At 36.4% G+C, this 19,020-nt stretch overlaps 1 protein-coding gene across 1 annotated transcript; it reads left to right on the plus strand.

The window, feature by feature from the left end:
- The first annotated feature begins 2,157 nt into the window (after positions 1–2,157).
- Positions 2,158–18,727, plus strand: LOC140140091 (very low-density lipoprotein receptor-like). The gene is made up of 5 exons (XM_072161915.1): positions 2,158–2,357; positions 8,376–8,466; positions 14,415–14,522; positions 16,247–16,375; positions 18,348–18,727. The coding sequence occupies exons 2-5, from the start codon at positions 8,391–8,393 to the stop codon at positions 18,413–18,415; spliced, it is 381 nt and encodes a 126-aa protein (XP_072018016.1). The 5' UTR covers positions 2,158–2,357; positions 8,376–8,390; the 3' UTR covers positions 18,416–18,727.
- Positions 18,728–19,020: the final 293 nt, after the last annotated feature.

Here is a 19,020-nt window from a genome sequence, read left to right on the forward strand (position 1 = left end):
AAAACTCTGTATTTTGTGATCTTGGCCGCTACATGTAGCCTACTATGATAATGCCTTTTGTAATTTTTGTGTAATATTTTAGTTAAACACTGAGCATTCTATGTCATTCTATGATGACTCCGATACGATAAACAAATTGCAGGGAATATGATACTATTATCATTTTCTCAAGTTTCGGTAAATTTTAGCTCTCTTTTTGTCATATTTTATATTGCTCAAGAAACTAAGCAAAACTCAAACTTTGTCAGACCATCATGCTAGTAATAAAATGCAAAATATCACCATTTAGTTCGATATTCTGCTAGGCCTATTAATTTGTTCAAAGTTAATTGTTAATTGTTATCAGTATTTTATTCTTTCATTGTCCTTAGAGTAAGACGGCTAGACGGGTATTGGCACAAATTACTTTCGTATGATATATTTTTGCACAACATAAATGTATGAAGAAAGGAAAGAAAGAAAGTGGGAACTTCGATAGAAAGAAAGAAAAAGAAAGAAAGAAAGAAAGAAAGAAAGAAAGAAAGAAAGAAAGAAAGAAAGAAAGAAAGAAAGAAAGAAAGAAAGAAAGAAAGAAAGAAAGAAAGAAAGAAAGAAAGAAAGAAAGAAAGAAAGAAAGAAAAAAAAAAAAAGAAAAAAAAAAAAAAAGAAAAAAAAAAAAAAAGAAAAAAAAAAAAAAAAAAGAAAGAAAGAAAGAAAGAAAGAAAGAAAGAAAGAAAGAAAGAAAGAAAGAAAGAAAGAAAGAAAGAAAGAAAGAAAGAAAGGAAGGAAGGAAGGAAGGAAGGAAGGAAGAAAGAAAGAGACCAAGAACAATAATTTATTGTAAAGTTGAATTTAAGAGACATGCTAAAAATGGCCTTTCCTTGGCAGACCTGAAGGAAATTCTCTCTGCGCCAGTGATGAAATGCACATAGGCATATATAATTTCACAGGAAGAGAAATTCCAGTTTGAAAGATGTAAGAAAGTCATACTATACAATCAAAGTTATGCAATATGTAATACAAGCCAGAGATTTGTGGTTAAAGTAAGGACAAATGAATGGTCAAAACAAATAAAGTGTTTCTTACTATTGTCCTCTATAGTAATGTTGCTATAATGTAAAAGCATGGATTTGGATAGTAGTAGTTTGAAATTTCCCCTGTTTGGCTCTTTGATAAATTGAAACAGAAATATAATATCATTAATATTTGCATGATGGAGATTTTATTGAGGAAGGTGCATACTTTAATACTGGCAAAAAAAACTAACTATAAAAATGTAGTTCTCACAGTTTTTATATCATATCACAATGGAGTAGGTATAATACTATTTATATCATCAGCTATGTCAGAAAATATTCAAAGAACATTTTTTACTGGAATTTACATGGTACATTTTATTTTTAGGCCTGCAAATTAACCAACACGACAAAAATATTTTTGGAATTGTCAAGTTGTGTGTAGGCTGTATACATGTTGCATGAATGATAGATTTGTGCAGAATTATTACAAAGTGCAAACTGCATGTAGCATTGTGATAAATAATTATAATAATCCATAGAAGTAAATCCATGGATAAATGCATCAAGTATTTCATTCGTGGTTTATCATGAATGAATAGGGAAGTTACCAACACTGATAAGTAAACATTCCTTGAACAAATAATAACCTGAATAGATGTATTATGATATCACATCCATAGCTGCTCTGTGCCTGCATGAATGAACTCATACACAAAATGTACCGGTACGGTACAGTATATTATAAATTGATAATGGCAGCTTTTGAGCCTCAAGGCAGACTTCTCATTGGCCATTGTTGGTCGATCAGTAAGTTTAATAGGAGTGGCTTAGCTTGGTTTGCTGAATCCACACACGCCCATTTTGGAAATGGCATATAATGTGACTGTTATGTTATTACCTATACAGAAAGGTGATTATCAGCCTTCACTCAGCAAATTGACATGGCCGGCATATGCAGCCATTCTCCGTCTGGATAACATGACTGTCGCCCTCAATGCGTCTGGGCACAAATTTAAATAACAATACGCTATTTACATATCAATGCGGCCTCATGCTAATTAAAGCTGCCCCATCCAGGAGTTCATCTATGGTAATATACAACTGAAAATACAACTGGCCCCCTGGAATAACATTAATAGTACTAGCCTGCTTTGTGTTTGGACAGTCAACCCTGCTCTTAGACCATATCGAATAATCCAACCGGAACGGCATACCTGAGGACGAGTGACGTATATAACGTCCTAGCGTGGGCAGTCGCTCGTAGAAACGATCTCATCAAAGCACCAGACACACTAAAGACACAGAGAGGGAGAGATAGAGAACAAGATAATTATTTTCGAAAATTCAAGCCGGCCAACAGTGAGTTGAAAATGCTTTTAATTATTTTGTACTTCAATTATGTATTAAGAAACGTAGCCTGTGAAACGACATTGTTTGATTCATGGTTTAATTTGCGTAAATGTTTGATCAATATATCTAGCCACGAATTTGCTCATCGATGTATTCAGGGCTTAGACTAAAAAATAATGCTATGTCTCAAAGTCCTTGGCAGTTTTAAAAAGGAATGCGCAATGAGTTTTTTTTTAAGATTTTCATTTTCTTTTGTAAAGATTCTTTTTGAAACTTATAAATGAAATAAATAATTATTTTGCTGTTTCAGCTAACATGGACGCGATAAGAAAAACGAAAGCGCGTGTGGGCTTTGAGACATAACATTTTTTAACCTTAACATCGAATCTAAACTATGACGTGTAACCCGCAACATTTAGAATGGGAATACAGAAAATTGTCTTTAAAATACAAAGAAAATGTGAACATTCCTGAGGCCTGTACTGGAAGCAGAAATACGGGAGTGTTCATAAATACTCGGGTCGGAAACTTGCCCTTCAATAAGGGTGAAAATGTCATTATTGTGGTCATATTAAACTTTGAGCCAGGCTCAAAAATTTCAATTTTTAGCCTATTAGTTTCAGCCCCGCCCACCCCGCCAACTCAAAATCAATGATTCTTTGAAATTCGCGACACAATACACACAATTATTAAAGTTTGATATTTTTAATATTTTTGATATTTAACAGTCCTCGACGTAAACTTTATGAATCTCATATGTACTCAAAGTGTATGTAGCTCCCAGGAGAAGATAAAATAAAACAAAAATGGTCCATCCACCGGGAAGAAATATAACAGAATCGCCACGTGCATTTTCTTTTTTAGCCCAATAAACACTAAGTTTTGCGCCAAAATTTATCACCAATATTCCACTTGCTTAGGCGCATTAAGGGATCTGGAATGAGCGCTTTGAGCGTTTCGACAGTATTTTTTGTGGGACATGAGAGCACGTCAGACATATCGAATTGCATTCTGAATACGAAGAATGTCTTACTGATATCAAATAATTTTCATTTTTTGAAATTCACGATATAATACAAACTTTATGACAAATTATTAAAATTTGATATTTTTCACATTTTTGATATTATAAGAGTCCTCGAAGTAAATTTTATAAATCTAATGATATATTTTTAAAGTGTATGTAGCTGGGAGGAAAATCCGACGATCAATTGAAAATTTTGACCTTTCATATTGAAGATATGGTTTTTCCCAAAAAGACCATTTTTTGTGTGTTTTGGAAAAAAAAATCCGTATCTTCAATACGAAAGGTCAAAATTTGCAATTGATCGTCGGCTTTACATCCCGCCTACACAGGCCTCGAAATAAGAATAAAAATCCAAGCGTCCTCTGGACCCTTGCCTTTGAAATGTCAAGGGTCCTCGTCAATTTTCAAGGGTCCGACCCGGACCCTTGCCTTTGAAATTTCAAGAGAGAGAATTGGCTACGGCGATCATTAGAATATATCAATATAGAATATTAAAAACCCGGGTTGAAAACTTGATGGGGAACTAAAATGAAAGTGCAGGGAGCTGGACGTATTATGTGAACCAAATTTTCCAGTGGAACAACAAAACTAGGATTTTCTGCTCTTTGCTTGCTATTAATGGTTTAATTTTTACGGGTCACGCGGACCCGTACCGTAGGAAATATGCGGGTCCGCAGCTACTTTCACGGGTATTTGACGCAAGGACGCGCCTTATTTCGAGCGCTGCGCCTACATACACTTAAGAATAAATCATCAGATTTATAACGTTTACTTCGAGTACTGTTAAATATCAAAAATATCAATTTTTAATCATTTGCCATAAAATATGTATTGCATTGCAAATTTCAAAAATTATTTGATATCAGAAAGACATTCTTCGTATTCAGAATGCAATTCGATATGTCTGATGTGCTCTAATGTCCCACAATAAATACTGTCCAAACGTACATGCCCCATCCCAGTATACCATCGTAACTAATTATTGCATTTTTTTTTTCAATTTACCGATAAACTTGCTTTCTGGCCATCATTAACCGATTACCGAACTTGCTAGGCTCGAAATACTGAGACAAAATTGACGAAAAACCATAATGTGCAACTTCCACAATTATTGTTAATTATCATGATTATTAAGACTTAAATGTTAGTGTTTCATGACTTTATGAAACTTCATGCATCGTCGGCAAAATGCAGCACTGACGTAAGTGCTCTTTACTCCATTTTACAGGAGAAGCATTTTTGTTTTTCACTAGTTGGTAAACGGTTTTATCTATGTGACACAAAAATGTGACTCATTTAGTTAATTTTATAAGGAATCGGATAGCAAGCAACGTTTGCACAATTTACCGATAAACTTGCTTTCTGACCATCATTAACGGATTATCGAACTTGCTATGGTCGAAATACTGAGACAAAATTGACCAAAATCTGCAATTTTCAACTTCCAGAATTACTGTCCTCATTTTAGCCCATTATTAGCATTTAAGAAGGAAGATGCCAATAGTATTAGGGATGCCCACTGTCAATACAGTTTCCACTAGAACGATTTTTCATTCACTGTGTGCGTGGACTCACACACGTATTGTCTATGGAGAAACTGATCGATACAAGAAATCCCAGGCCTGTTAAATGGCGTACATGACTTGTTTTGATCCAAATGTAGGCCTATATCAGGGTGTTTCAAGAAATTCCTGATTCCACCAGAAAACATTAACCAAACTTTTTCCTGTTTGGTCAGTAAATAGAGAGGACCTTCCTTCATGAAGAGATCAACTTTTTTTATTGAAAAATTTAATGAGATGAGAACTACAACAGGTTGAAGTGACACCATTCCGTGCATCAGGTGTTCAAACGCAATTATCTCCGAATTTGGAGTGAATCAGACAAGCAAACTTACATACTCATAAAATTTAACTATTTTTGAAGACAAAATGTGTAGGATGTAGCACTTCCCCGTGCACTTCTCACTACCATGTCCATTTCATATGCTATCCATCATGGCTTCCATGCACACACAGTGTATTGCTCAATGTAGTAAAGATAACCTTTGAGTTGGAGCAAATTTCTCAAAATTGGTAGTGATTAATGTTACCAAACTTATGCCATGATGAAATATAATAATTTTTGAAGATAAAATGTGCTGACCTTAAAAGATTGAACAATGTTTAAGACTACCGCTTTTCATTTGAAATAATGCACTTATTGTTCATCTCCTCTATGGAGATATTTTCCATGGCGGCCATCTATGATCATGCTTGAGGTTTCACCAAACAAACCATGGGTTTTGAGGTCTTATATTTTTTGTTGTATGTCAACAAAATCGATTAAATTTTCAGGATGATCTTATTTTCATGTTGTTATAAGCAAATATAATATTCCAGATAAGCTAGTTAATAAATACATTAAGAAAAAGTACCTTAAAGTTGCACTTTCTGTTAGTATTCTTTTTTGGACTTTAACTTTTTAACATGTTCTAGCAGCCCTATATAAAACCGTGACACTCGAAAGGCCATATCTCTGGAATGAAACGTCCGATTAAGATTATTTAAACGCCAAAATGTTTCTTTCATCAATTCCCAGCCAATAAGTTAGGTCTGAATTAATTTAAAAGTACTTCAATTTTTAGTGGACATGCCTAATAGTATGACCATGATGATGATTGAGAGCAAGAGAGGAGGAAATATTGTTGTAGATATCGAGAAGAGAAGATCAGTGTAATGCTGCTTGCAAAAACAATTGATTGTTATGTAGAATATGAAAGTGAGAGAGAAAATCTTCGGTCAAATATTAGCCTAAACTTACGGAATATGTCCTTGTTTTACAGTCATTGATTTTGGGAACAATAACATGGAAATGGCCAGTAAAATTGGTCCAATTTTCCATAAATAGGGACAAAAGTTTGAAAGAATTTTCTATTAATCTATTAAGGGGGTACTACACCCATTGATTTTTGTTTGCATTTTTTTGCATTTTGTGAAGAAATTACAAAAAAATTGGACAAAGTGGTATGCAAAATGAAGGGCAAATCTTCTCGTTTTATTGGTGGCATCGGTATCAACGTAGCTTACATGCTTTTAAAAGTAGAAGCCAAAAGGTGGTACATCACTGATGATTTAAATTCACTTCATTTTGGAAAGCTTAATATCAACGGATTTCGTTAAAATTTTGGATATGTGTTGCTAACACGTTAGGGAAATAAAGTTGATATGTAAAATGGGAATAAGTGGTTCCTGATTTCTTTTATGACTTCATGAACTTGGTGCTCCACAACTATCAAAAGGAACTGGTTAAAATGCTTCTATTTTCAATGTTGAGCTATATTTTGTATTTTTAACTTGCGACATTATTTCACTGAAACTTAATTAAGCCATAGGTAACAGGTTACCACAACCATACTACAGCAATGTTGAAAAATTGTATTTCTTGTCACCTATACCACCATATTGGGTAGTTTTCCGTAAGCTTAGCTTTTGTGATTTTGGTAACTATTTTATATTTATTTGTGAAATCCATCTCAACTAGGCATTCTTAATTGTACTCACCATTTACATCCCAAGGTATATTAGTATATCCACCTTGCACTTCTCGATATATATCCAGTTAAAGACAGAATATCAAAATTATTCCTCATTATGATACATTTTGTATCACAGACTCTCACATGTGTATTCAAAATTGATGCTTAAATTTGACCTGAACCAATTGACATATAACCTGACATACGGTGACCTAATAGCCTTTTCTTCTCCTAACAACACATCAATAACAACATCAATATCAAATTGACTAATGACTATGCATCTATTGTGTAAGTGTTTATTTAATTTATTCAGTGTTATATATTTTGCAAGCACCACTAGATTTTCTATAGAGAGTATAACAAAGGATTTAATGTATTCTATTCATGTACCCTACTTGAACATGTTGAAAAGAATAAATTATGGTTTGTTATGAAACACGCATCTGAGTTACCAGGATACGGTAAACAAAAAATATATAGGGCTAAAATGACTTACTATACAATGGTTTAAAAACACCTTTTTTTATTTATTTTTTTAAATTTTTTTTTTATTTCACATGATCCGTGCATATATCGCCTCGCTATAAATGAACAAATATTTTTTTAGACCAATCAAACCAATATATGGGTGTAGTACGCCCTTAATATACTGAATCATCTTCCAAACACCGTTGCTTTGCCTTTCCATCTTTGGTTCAGTTTTTAACTATCTATATATCCTTGTTTCACGGTCATTGGTTTTAGGAACAATGACACAAAATGACCATTAAGATATTATTATCCGGACGTTCATTATACACATGACCTTAGCCATGCTTAAAGGCCCATTCAGTGATTTGCTCATCCGGACGATCGTAAAAATAATCAAAATTCAGATTTTGGTACCTTTGTCATTGTCATAGATGTGCTACGAGTGGTTCAGCCAAAGACAATTTAAGACATTTACACGAATCTGTAATTTAGATACTGACAGTATCTAAATTAACTACATGTATTTTAGTGGGGCTTCAATTTCGTTAGTACTGCTGTTTTCTTTGTTTTTTGCCAAATTTATCATTGAATAATATTGGACAAGAATTCTCTCGCGCAGTCAAGCCAGGGTGTTGCGCAGTTTAGGTTTCCTTTATGCACTTTGTAGATGGTATGAAATTCACGTAAACATCAAAGATTATACGCAATAAATAGGAAAAAAAATACATTTATTTTCGGACATAATATACACTATAAAAAGTCGATTATTCAACCCATTTAACCCAACATAGAATATTATTGAAAGTTAGAATATTATTGAAAGATACGAGACGTCATCATACTCTCGAGTCAAGCTCTGCCTGTCCGACATATTAACACCCTCTAGCAAGGTCACAACGTCATTTTAATAACAATACGCTATTAACATAAGAATATGGACACATGCAAATTAGCTAGCGCCATATCCTGATTTATTAATCCATGGTTGTTGTTTCTTTGCTATCTTCAGGTCAAAACACACAACATGAAGGGGTTGGTCATTACATGTGTGATCTTTTTCTCTGCCGTTATTGTGGGTGAAGCCTATATTGTAGGTAAACGTAAGTATAAAATGTCGATTGGTATTGTATTTTAGAGAATAAACCATAGGAATTTCTGTTTTTACTATATCCTCTACCGTGTGATAGACGACAGGCAGGTCCAATATTTTGAGTAGTGGATGCCGGCTACTCAAATGATAGTCATATAACGACCAAAAGATAAGTGACTGACTATCAATGAGGACTGAGTTCCGCAGTCTAGATGCCGGCGCTGACTACGATAAAAATATAGTCTATCATAGGTAAAGGATAGTAAAAACAAAAATTCCTATCGTTTATTCTCATTCTTAGTCATGTTGTGATGATAATTCATTTGATAATTGAACATTGATCATAGTGTACACTCTAATGACGGCCTATTTAATTTTTTTTGAATAGAAAGTCTATTCATTTTTTTAAGGAAACTCGTCAATTTGAATAGATCCCTTATCATTTTTAAATCGAATCATACCGTTTGACGCGATTTAGTATCAACATCGCAGAAAACTTTGAATCGACACACTCATCAAAATGACATCAACGATAATGAGGGATTTCATTGGTCAAAAGTACGCACGCTGCTGATATCCGGAGTCTTTTGCTTCTTGGTCGGCCGCCATTACACATTTGTACAGTACGGTGGGAACATAGGCACGGATGAAAAACACAGGGTAAACGCTATTTATATTTTTTAAAGCAAATACATTAAAAATTTCTGCCATCCACTTTTGAGACCGTAATTTTATGATAATTTCTGTAGTACGTGTCACCATGCTCTCAAATACACTTGATGGCTATTCAACACCACGGTGATGAGTCGCAGTGTTCCTCTCTTACCGCGAAGCGGAAGTATTTCCAGGCATATATTCAAGTGTATTAGTAAACTATTCATTTTCTGACAAGTGACCTCTTCATTTTTGAATAGAATTTGAATTTGGGATCATTTATTTGAATAGAATTTTCTATTCATTTCAATCGATTCTCTTAAGTGCCCGGCGTACATGTTTACCTATTCAAATTTGAATAGATTCTATTCATTTTTGAATAGGTATTGTAGTAAGCCATGATAACCATTCATCAAGTGAACGTTTTTATATCCGTGCATTTATTGCACTGGCTGAAGCGATGTTTTGTTTGTGCGTCGATAAAGACTCCACTCCATTGCGCTAAGAAGGTTAGGGATAGTGACGAGGGCGGCAACAGCTGACGTTTGAATCAGAGAGTAGTTATTCTTGAGAGGGCACTCACCTCATTTGCATGGCAAAATTACCCGTCTCCTCTGCAGCCAATTTGGTTTCGCTCCATCGAAATCAAGCTGGTCACGGAGGAGACTACTTTCCTTTGTGTTTGTTCATTTGTGTATGGAGAGCCCTCTTGGAGTCCGTTTGGACTCAGGCTACGCTCTCAGCTAGAGGCCGATGCTGCATTGTACTAGAAACACCTTCTCTGTGAACTCGCTAGAGCAAGGAAAATGAATACTGGTTTCATTACTATCTGTTTTTGAGCTTTTTTTGCAGGTCTGCGACCATGGTGTTACCACAACTGTCTTTGCGTCATTAACATGTGCTGGAGTCTAGCACAGGTCAACCAAAGTCCCGGATTTTAATAAGACAATAATGATTGACACACACACCAGGAAGTTTCTCATCCAAAAGAATGAGAAAATTTAAATTCTCACCATTTTGGCCGTTTCTCATCAAAATGTCCGTTTTCTCATCCAAAACTTCCTTTAGTGTATTAAGTTAGCTTAGGCCTATTGATCCTAAATTTGCTGGTAGGGTAAAACTCGTTTTAGGGGGTGTTTAAAAAGTTGGCCACACATGCGTATAGGCCTACATTATCATACTTGAGTGCCCCTCCCCGGTGAAATTTGAGACTCATTTGGTCACCGTCCTAAGCGTCCTTGCCCACACGAGTCGCCCAGGAGTAGGCCCTACCCGGCATTATTAATTATTAGTGGTTAGCCTCCCTAAATACAGTCGCGTATCGTGTTGTCAATTATCGTTACTTCATAGAATTCACACAGTCTATGCCATGTCATTTACGGATACAAAGAGGATAATAATGTTGAGGGCGCCCACAAAATCTTACACCGTCTTACACAATGTTCCAAGGCAAAGTTCAGTTTAATATTTACTCATCGTAAAAATACAGACGTTTTATTATGTGATGATGTTGTCTGGATGGGTGGACAGTTGTCACACTGTGGAAAAACAACAACCGGGAATCCGCATTCATTTACAAATAGCATTAAATTAGTATCACATAGTGGCCTCCGTGCAGTGGAAAACCTTAATTCTTTCATCAAAAAGAAATGAAAATGACAAAAAACCGGATCCACCTGTACGCCTATAAAATGGGCACAGAAATTTGTCTCAAATATGAATGAATTTTAAGAAACATACGGGATATGATGAACCAATGACCTGACGCCATGATAGTAGGATCTATTAGTCGTTTTATATACAATGTATATACCGTGTTGTCATAATACCAATATTTGACATAATATATAACGAGTAATATTTAGTATTGTAAATATGCAGTTCATATGCACACACGAACACTGATCTTTATGATATTCAGGTTGTTGTACATCTCATATAACATGTCATATAGGAGGTCATATGTGTTGACCTTCTCCTATTGTATTTGTTCATCTGTGTATGGAGAGGATTAGCGCCATTAAAACTCCATCAGTATTTGGGCGTAGTTCAGTGAACTCACCAGATTGCTATTCCAAGTACTTTGATAAATACAGATAATATGTATTAATGGGTCGAGGCGATTGCATTGAAAAACTAATAAATTATTCATAACAGTTACGTAATCAATCGATAGTGCGGACACTTTTCATTTACAAACCACCAAAATTCGTAATCTTTAGCGTTGGAAAAGAAACCACGTGAATAGAGTGTCATCCCCCTGGTTTGAATGTGCATACCGCCGTGTCACTGCACATGAGCCTACCTGTTGTGTCGAAGCACCCAAGCTATCCCGAGCTTTCCAGCAGCATAAGGTCGAACCAAAGTTATACCGAATAGTAACATTATCCCATTATGGTTCGTTGTACTGGCTTGACCGGTTAACGGACTGGGGGAATAATTTACTATTCACAAGACTTGGCAGTTTGCTATAAGGGAACCGACGACTCGGACTAGTGCGAGCTAGTATAAAACCGATACGCGCCTTACATGGCTGCCACAGGGGCTACGCTGAAACACAAGTCTTCAAGAAGTCACTTCAGATTGACCAACCAGAGTGGGTCGGCTTATACAGCGACCAAAAGTTACCCAGTTCCTGTTCTTTTGAACAGATTTTTGCAACCAGAGGGACAAGCTTTTAGCAATGACCCTGCTCCTACGAGAGCGAACCTAACGAACGAACGAACAACCCTGCAACCGATACAGACGTACCCAGAATTGGCTCATGATGTTTAGTTAGATTGGTCAACATGATGGCGAATATATTGTCATCATGTGTTGCACGGAAATCATTATTCATTATATATACTTTTGCTGCATAATGTAACTCTGGTAAGACTAATTAACACACACCTTATTTTGATCAGTTTGTCTGATGTAAATTCATAATAAATTCTTAAACTTAATTTCTGTTTCATTTCGTGTTAGTCATTTCCTTTCCCGTTCATTATGCCTCACCCTTTGGTACTCCAAATCTGGTACCTCGCTCTGCTTTCCCTTGGACTAATTCCCCAAAGTAGATTCATAAAAATCAGTTAAATATTATTTTAATAACTGTAAACTATTTTTTTAGAAAAAAACTAAGTTACCGTCATAAAACTCCCCTTGTTTTACAACTTCACGTATTCTGTTGTGCGTACTGCTAGCGCGTGCAAGTATTCCGCACTAGTTTACGCATACAACGCGATACATACGCGCACCTCTACAAGCATGTTACGCGTTATCAACACTCATGATGACGTGGGGTCGTCTACGGCCTGCTAGACGGCACCCGTAATCATGCGAATCTCCAATCAAATTATGTATCTACGAACTAGACCACACCCATTGACTAAGAATTTGGCATGTTCAACATGTTCAATGGGAACAGATGTGTATGAGGATCTCGAATGTTGTCCTCATTGTATCTGTATCTGGGATGCGTTAAAGGCAGGGCCGTCGCTAGACCATTTTCTCGGGGGGAGGGGTAGAGAAATGTAATTTTGCTGGTATCATATGAGGGTCAGATTTACCTGTTAATAGCTCCTGGGCACGGCAACATGAATGCTACTCCTGGCTCATCTGATCAAAGTGTTACACCCTCCCCCACAAGTTACTGTAACCATTTTTTTCCAAGCCGTTTCACACGCTGTGCCCAGAATTAATTAACTTGGGAAAATACCCGTTATTTTAGCCCAAAGTAAAATTGAACTTTGCTACATAACAGGCCAGTGCGAGCAAAGCACAAGTTGTTTTTCGGGTTTAAAAGGAAGATGCACAGGACAGTTTTCGGGCCCATCTGGCACAATGGCAAATCCGGCCCTGTAATAATTCTTCGCCTAATTTACCGGCCCAATAGGGTCTATAATGACCAACTTATTGCCGTTTATAGTGGTTATTGGCACACACATTCATGGGGTGACTTTTGAATAAAACACTCTAAACGGCTTAGGAAAACAGTACGGAAACGCCTTTTTTCCTGCCCGCTGCTCTCGCAACATAAACCTTGACCATTTAACATGTTTAAAAGGGCATTTCGTGATCCACAGCCGCATCCCCCCACTTTTCTCAAACAAAGTTGAGATTTTTATATCACTGGAAACCTCTGGCTACATAATGTTTATGTACAAAATATTTCTTGCAGATTAATTCGTTTAGCAAAGACATCGTGAAATTTGAATTTCGTTCTGGTGCACCAGAACGAAATTACAACGCATTGTCTACGGAGCAGTGTAATACACATAATCATGCATAACTCGCGAACGCAAAATCTGAATCAACTGAAATTTTGGGAATAGGTTTTTTCGTGGCTATCTAATGAAAAATGACATAAATAGAGGATGCTAGGATCACGAAATACTCCTTTAAGGTTTGCAAATTGGGATTTTAATAATTTGGCATGTGCAGGGGAGAAGCATTTTTTGGCAGGACGAGGGGGAAGCAATTTTTGGCAACCCAGTTGGAAATTTTACCGGGGGTCATAATTATTGCACAGCCCCTAACTCAAAATGCAAAATATTCACAAATAGAGAGGTTGAAGCTTTCTTAACAGTTAAATGTTATTTGAATAAGCCGTACATGTGACAAGATAATTCTGACGTCGCTATTTAAGTCAGACCACATAACGAGTAATGATTTTTTGTCTGACTTGACAAATAAAATAAATTATCATGTTCATATACCTCAGTGAACTTGTTTTGCATAGTGTTGAACATTAAAATTAGTCTTTTCACTTAATCGAAATGTACACGTTTAAATTAACAAAATGGCCACGATCATGGTGCTGGTATTCCATCTTTCCGCTTCCAGTGACCTAGGGTCGCGTGAAAATATATGCAATATATAAAAGCTAAATATGGGATTAGTTTTCCTTCCAACTTTGTTTTTCACCATTGACATCAAACTTTCTTTCTTGACATTTTTTTTCTGGTCCGAGGTGGAGCTATGTTTGTTGGTCAGATAGCGAGACGATTGTTTTTAACTACCCAGGCACCACTTGACATCTAATGGTACGCCCCTTGTTCATCTTACACATGGATGTTAATGTACTTTCTGATACGACGAAGAACACCATTTTGGGTGAAATGTTGGATGTCATTTTCCCAACGAGTTTCCCACTTTCCCGCCCGCTATTAGCACGTGATCTACCCACTTTAAACATGTGACCTGTATTATACACCAAGCACACTCAATCTTGAATATTGATTTGATTATTCTGGAAATCTTTATACAGAGTGCAGGTTAACTACGGTATATTATGACATTTTGTTATTTTTCTCTCCTCAGCATGTAGGGATGAGTCGGGTTCTTGTACAGCTGATAATGGAGCCATGTTTTGTAGCCGTGGCTGGTTCAATGATATGTGTCGCGTAACATGTGGAACCTGTACACCAGGTAAAAAAATCATTTGTATCTTTCTTGCACTACTTAATATTTATGTCTCCTCCAATATTTTGAAACACATATATAGCTCTACCAATAAATATGCATGGGCTCAATCGATCCAATTTTATATGAGGGAAGCCATTAAAATCTAACAAGAGACCTGCCCCATCCTAACGGGACCGAGAACGTCTGTGTTGTTGACCAGTTCTAAACTCTACTTTTGATGCTGAATGTTATTTACTGTCCCAAGTTTAATATTTTAAACACACATTAAGTCAAAAAGTAACAGCAATGCTAATGTCATTCATTGTTTGATAACAAACAAACATTCTCATTTCATTTCACTCGGTATTTCATAGCCCTAAGGTTAAGGGGGTGCTTGTTCAGGCCTTTTTGGCCTTCTGAGCATCTCCTCATTCAAATGTGTTGTTTTGCTGTTATTGTATTGTTGTATTTTGAATGAAATAAAGATTGATTGATTGATTGAACAATAATACTGATAATGATCATGATAATGATGGATGGCGGCTACAGCCCTAGCTACGAATCACTTTCGCACTAATTTTTGCGTTTCCCTTTCAAATTATACTCTATCATATTCTGAGACACCCAGTATACAAATTCTGAATTTTGGCAATTCTATATTCTTTCCGGACAACACCATACATTCATAAACACCTCAAAAGAAATAAGTCCCCCTCTGAACATGTCGTCATAACATCGTAAGGTTTTGTTTTGTACCAACAAAACTAACTTTGAAATAATTATATGACTGTTTACTAAGTGCTGTGTGAAAATGAGAGATTTCCATGACTTCAGGGCTGAATGAGCCTAAATTGAAGACAAAAAGTTCCCTTTCCAAAAGTCACAAAGTAGGCCTATGCTTGTTAACTGCAAGGCGTATTGGGACAAGGAATGGGACTGACCATCTTACAACTCACTGTGCTGAACTCTGCACCAAGGGGATTTGCATGGCTGAATGATCAAGAATCGATACACATTACAGTAAATGTTCACTTGGTGAGGATTTTAAACTGCACTCAAACACATGAGGTTTTCCATAGTAACAAGCCATGAATCAACTTTTGTGACAAGCATAGGCCTACTTTGTGACTTTTGAAAAGGGCAGTTTTTGCCTTCAATTTAGGCTCATTCAGCCCTGAAGTCATGGAAATCTCTCATTTTCACACAGCACTTAGTAAACAGTCATATAATTATTTCAAAGTTAGTTTTGTTGGTACAAAATGAAACCTTACGATGTTATGACGACATGTTCAGAGGGGACTTATTTCTTTGAGGTGTTTATAATAAATACTGTACTTTTACCCCATTGATCTTTCGCAGTTCTCCGTGGCCCAGTAGTTAGAGCGTTCGACTTGTGATCCGGGCTTCCGATTTTGTGGCCCAGTTCAAAATCGGGAACCACCTGATTTTTTTCAATGTTTTCTTATAACAAATATATATAAAACCAAAAGACAACAATATTTTACACATCCATTGTTATTGTGATTAATATTTACTATCAAAGTAAGATTATATTCGATTTTCAGGCAGGGAAATGTCCCCATCCTCAACCTGTTAGATGCTGGCCAACGAGATATTATAGATGTTTAGGCCTTTTTTTACCATTTTTACCTGTGCATGCCATCTTATCAACCTTTGCCCCGGCCCCTCACACTGACACAACGTACATACAAACCAAGTTCATAAGTTTTTACGGTTTACTCCAACAGCTCCGGCCACGGTCGCGCCGCCATGCGAAGAATATGAATTCCGTTGTCCCGATGGCAAGTGCATATATGAAGATTGGGTTTGTGATAAGGAGGATGATTGTGGAGACAACGCTGATGAGGAAAATTGTGGTACGTTGCACTTTTATACACAACAAATTATGAATTATATATTGTTTACAGGGCAGCAAAGAAAAGTAGCCGACCTGAATTGTGAATCCAGTGTTTAGTCTAGGAGCAAGGGTTTTGAAAAAAATTGTCGAGTTCAACACCCATGTCAACCAATCTTTGATACCATGAGGTGTTAGGATAGACCCTCTAGATCACTGCTGGAGGGTAGTGGACTCTAATCGTAGGGTACGTTTTTGAAATTACGCGTCTGATGACAAGGATTGATAAAATGTATAGTTTGTGCTATACGATCTATCGCTATTTCTTGACCTCTAGCAAAAAACGTTCCCTACAATTGGAGTCCACCAACCCCCTGGCAGTGATCTAGAGGAGCTTAGAAGGTCTGTCCCAACACCTCATGGTATTAAACATTAGTAGACATGGGTGTTGAACTCAATCCTTGATTTAAGGCCCGTATGAGATTTAGCTCCATGATTAGTTCTACCCTTCATGCCCTTTGAGCTATCTGGCTCTTTGATGGGAATATTGACTAATATATCAAGGGTTGTTCATGGTTCTATTCGCAACGCAAACCTGGCGAATTCAATGGGTTTGCCTAAAAGTGATATAAGCTATCGATCGTATAATGAATAGTTTACACTTAAGGGGGGGGGGGGTTAAGCCATATATTCCAGAAAACGGTGTCTTTTGGCAAATGTTTCTCTCTCATGTGCTTTTTGTTCCACTCAAATCGGACATTGGGTTCGCCAATTTACGCAAATGCGTCTAAAAGTCTAAAAACAATTAAAAACAAAGAGAATAAGATCTTGTAATTTCTTTTGCTTTTTACTGTTTTTCAACCGGCTATATTAACATTTTCTCCTTAAACATTCAATAACTATTCAAAGGAACACATAACAGGCCTAGAAACAGTGTCAACGTTTAAATACATTCAAGTACCTTAGGAATCAGTATGCAAAATTGTATTGATGCATACTGATTTTGCATAATATGCAAATTAGGTGTTTCTAGGTTTTAAAGGCGTTTTTCTCAAATGGCTGTTTGACGACAAGGTTTTCCTCGTTAACGGAAAGAAGTAGGAAGCTGTAACCCGGCTGTTCTTCTGGTAACCATACTGCAGTGCGTAACAGAGCCTTTTTTTGCAATTTGTACTCCCATTTTTTTTTGTGGCGGTACGATATGTTTTGAAATGTTGCCCGATTTTGGCCAAAGTTTTATTATTTTTATTTTCGCACCTCAAAATAACACTTGAAGTGCTAAAATCTCAAAAAAAGGCTCTGTTACGCACTGTAACATACTTTATTGTATGTATTGAAGAAAAAATATTCATTCAAATAGGTTATCGTTTTCCCAAGAAACTCTGGGATTTACATGTACCCCGAATCCAAGATGGCCGCCCATTATTATGCAAATGAGATGACCGTTGACCTTGAAATTTTATATTTTGTGTCATATTCACATGGTGAAAATATGGTTTACCCCTCCCCTTAATATTTGATATCTAGATCAAAAATATTAAATTGTGCGGAAACATGATGCAAAAACTTACATAAAATATGTTTAATACCACTAAATGACAGGGGAAACTACTCTGTTAAATCCAACTTTTTCAAGACATGTGTTATTTTCTGGCAACACTCCGCACATCGTCACCGCCAGGTCAAGAATTAGATTTGTATAGACGGAAACAACCAATAGAAATACGTCCTGTAGCGAATCACGTGGAAATGTAAACGTACCATTATGTGCTAGTTTATAACATCAAGAGCCAGATTACAAATAAACTGAATTAATAAAATAAAATTCGCCTAGATAGGGATGTCTTTCCCATTCCATTTAACAGAGTCATAATCCTATTGATTACGAGAACAATAGCTTGCACTCTCTTTACTGAGTATAAAATTGACAGCCATAGACCACAAATAGTTACATTCATACAATACATAATATGTGTCTTATTTGTCTTTAACAGATAAACGAAGTATGGAGACGCTTTTATTGAACTATCTGAAGCGTAAGCTTGAGACTGACAGTGAATAACATGTTATGAATGCTGGGATGGAATATGGACACTCTTGATTCAGAACAGGCGACACTGACAAATTTGCATGGCAAAATGACCCGTCTCCTCCGCAGCCAATTTGGTTCCACTCCATCGAAATCAAGCTGGCCACGGAGGAGACTACCCTCCTTTGTGTTTGATCATTTGATTAGTATCACCCTTGTGACCCCCGTGCAGTGGAAACCATAATTCTTTTATTTCAAAGAAATGAAGAAAAAAATTAAATGAAACTAACGTTTAAAAACTAACCAACGAAATAACATCCATTAAAAACAATATGAAAGCAATAAGTAGTATTTGTCTTTTTGTAAATTTATTTTGTTATCAGTAGTGGCTGCCACATATTAAGGAAACGGGCTCATATCATGATTGGACCAAGATCGTGGCTTTTAGCCAATGGCTAAGGTACTGCTTTTGACAACTTTCTCTTGCTACTAGTTTATTCTGACTCGCTCTGTGCCTAGGCCAGTAAAGCTTAAAAAAAAGTAAAAAAGTAGCAAAATTTATGTTGTCACAATACATTTCTTCATAGGCCCTACATGTGGCGTAATTAGCCGCAATCATGACCGAATGCTCAACTCGT

The sequence above is a fragment of the Amphiura filiformis genome, chromosome 18, assembly GCF_039555335.1.
Source record: "Amphiura filiformis chromosome 18, Afil_fr2py, whole genome shotgun sequence".
NCBI lineage: Eukaryota > Metazoa > Echinodermata > Ophiuroidea > Amphilepidida > Amphiuridae > Amphiura > Amphiura filiformis.

What these genes read in the sequence shown, in the direction of transcription:
- LOC140140091 (XM_072161915.1), top strand. Translation starts at nt 8,391, where the DNA reads ATGAAGGGGTTGGTCATTACATGTGTGATCTTTTTCTCTGCCGTTATT. An exon ending in AGCCTATATTGTAGGTAAAC is followed by an intron (nt 8,467 to 14,414) that starts GTAAGTATAAAA and finishes TTCTCTCCTCAG; the next exon opens with CATGTAGGGATGAGTCGGGT. An exon ending in CGCTGATGAGGAAAATTGTG is followed by an intron (nt 16,376 to 18,347) that starts GTACGTTGCACT and finishes TGTCTTTAACAG; the next exon opens with ATAAACGAAGTATGGAGACG.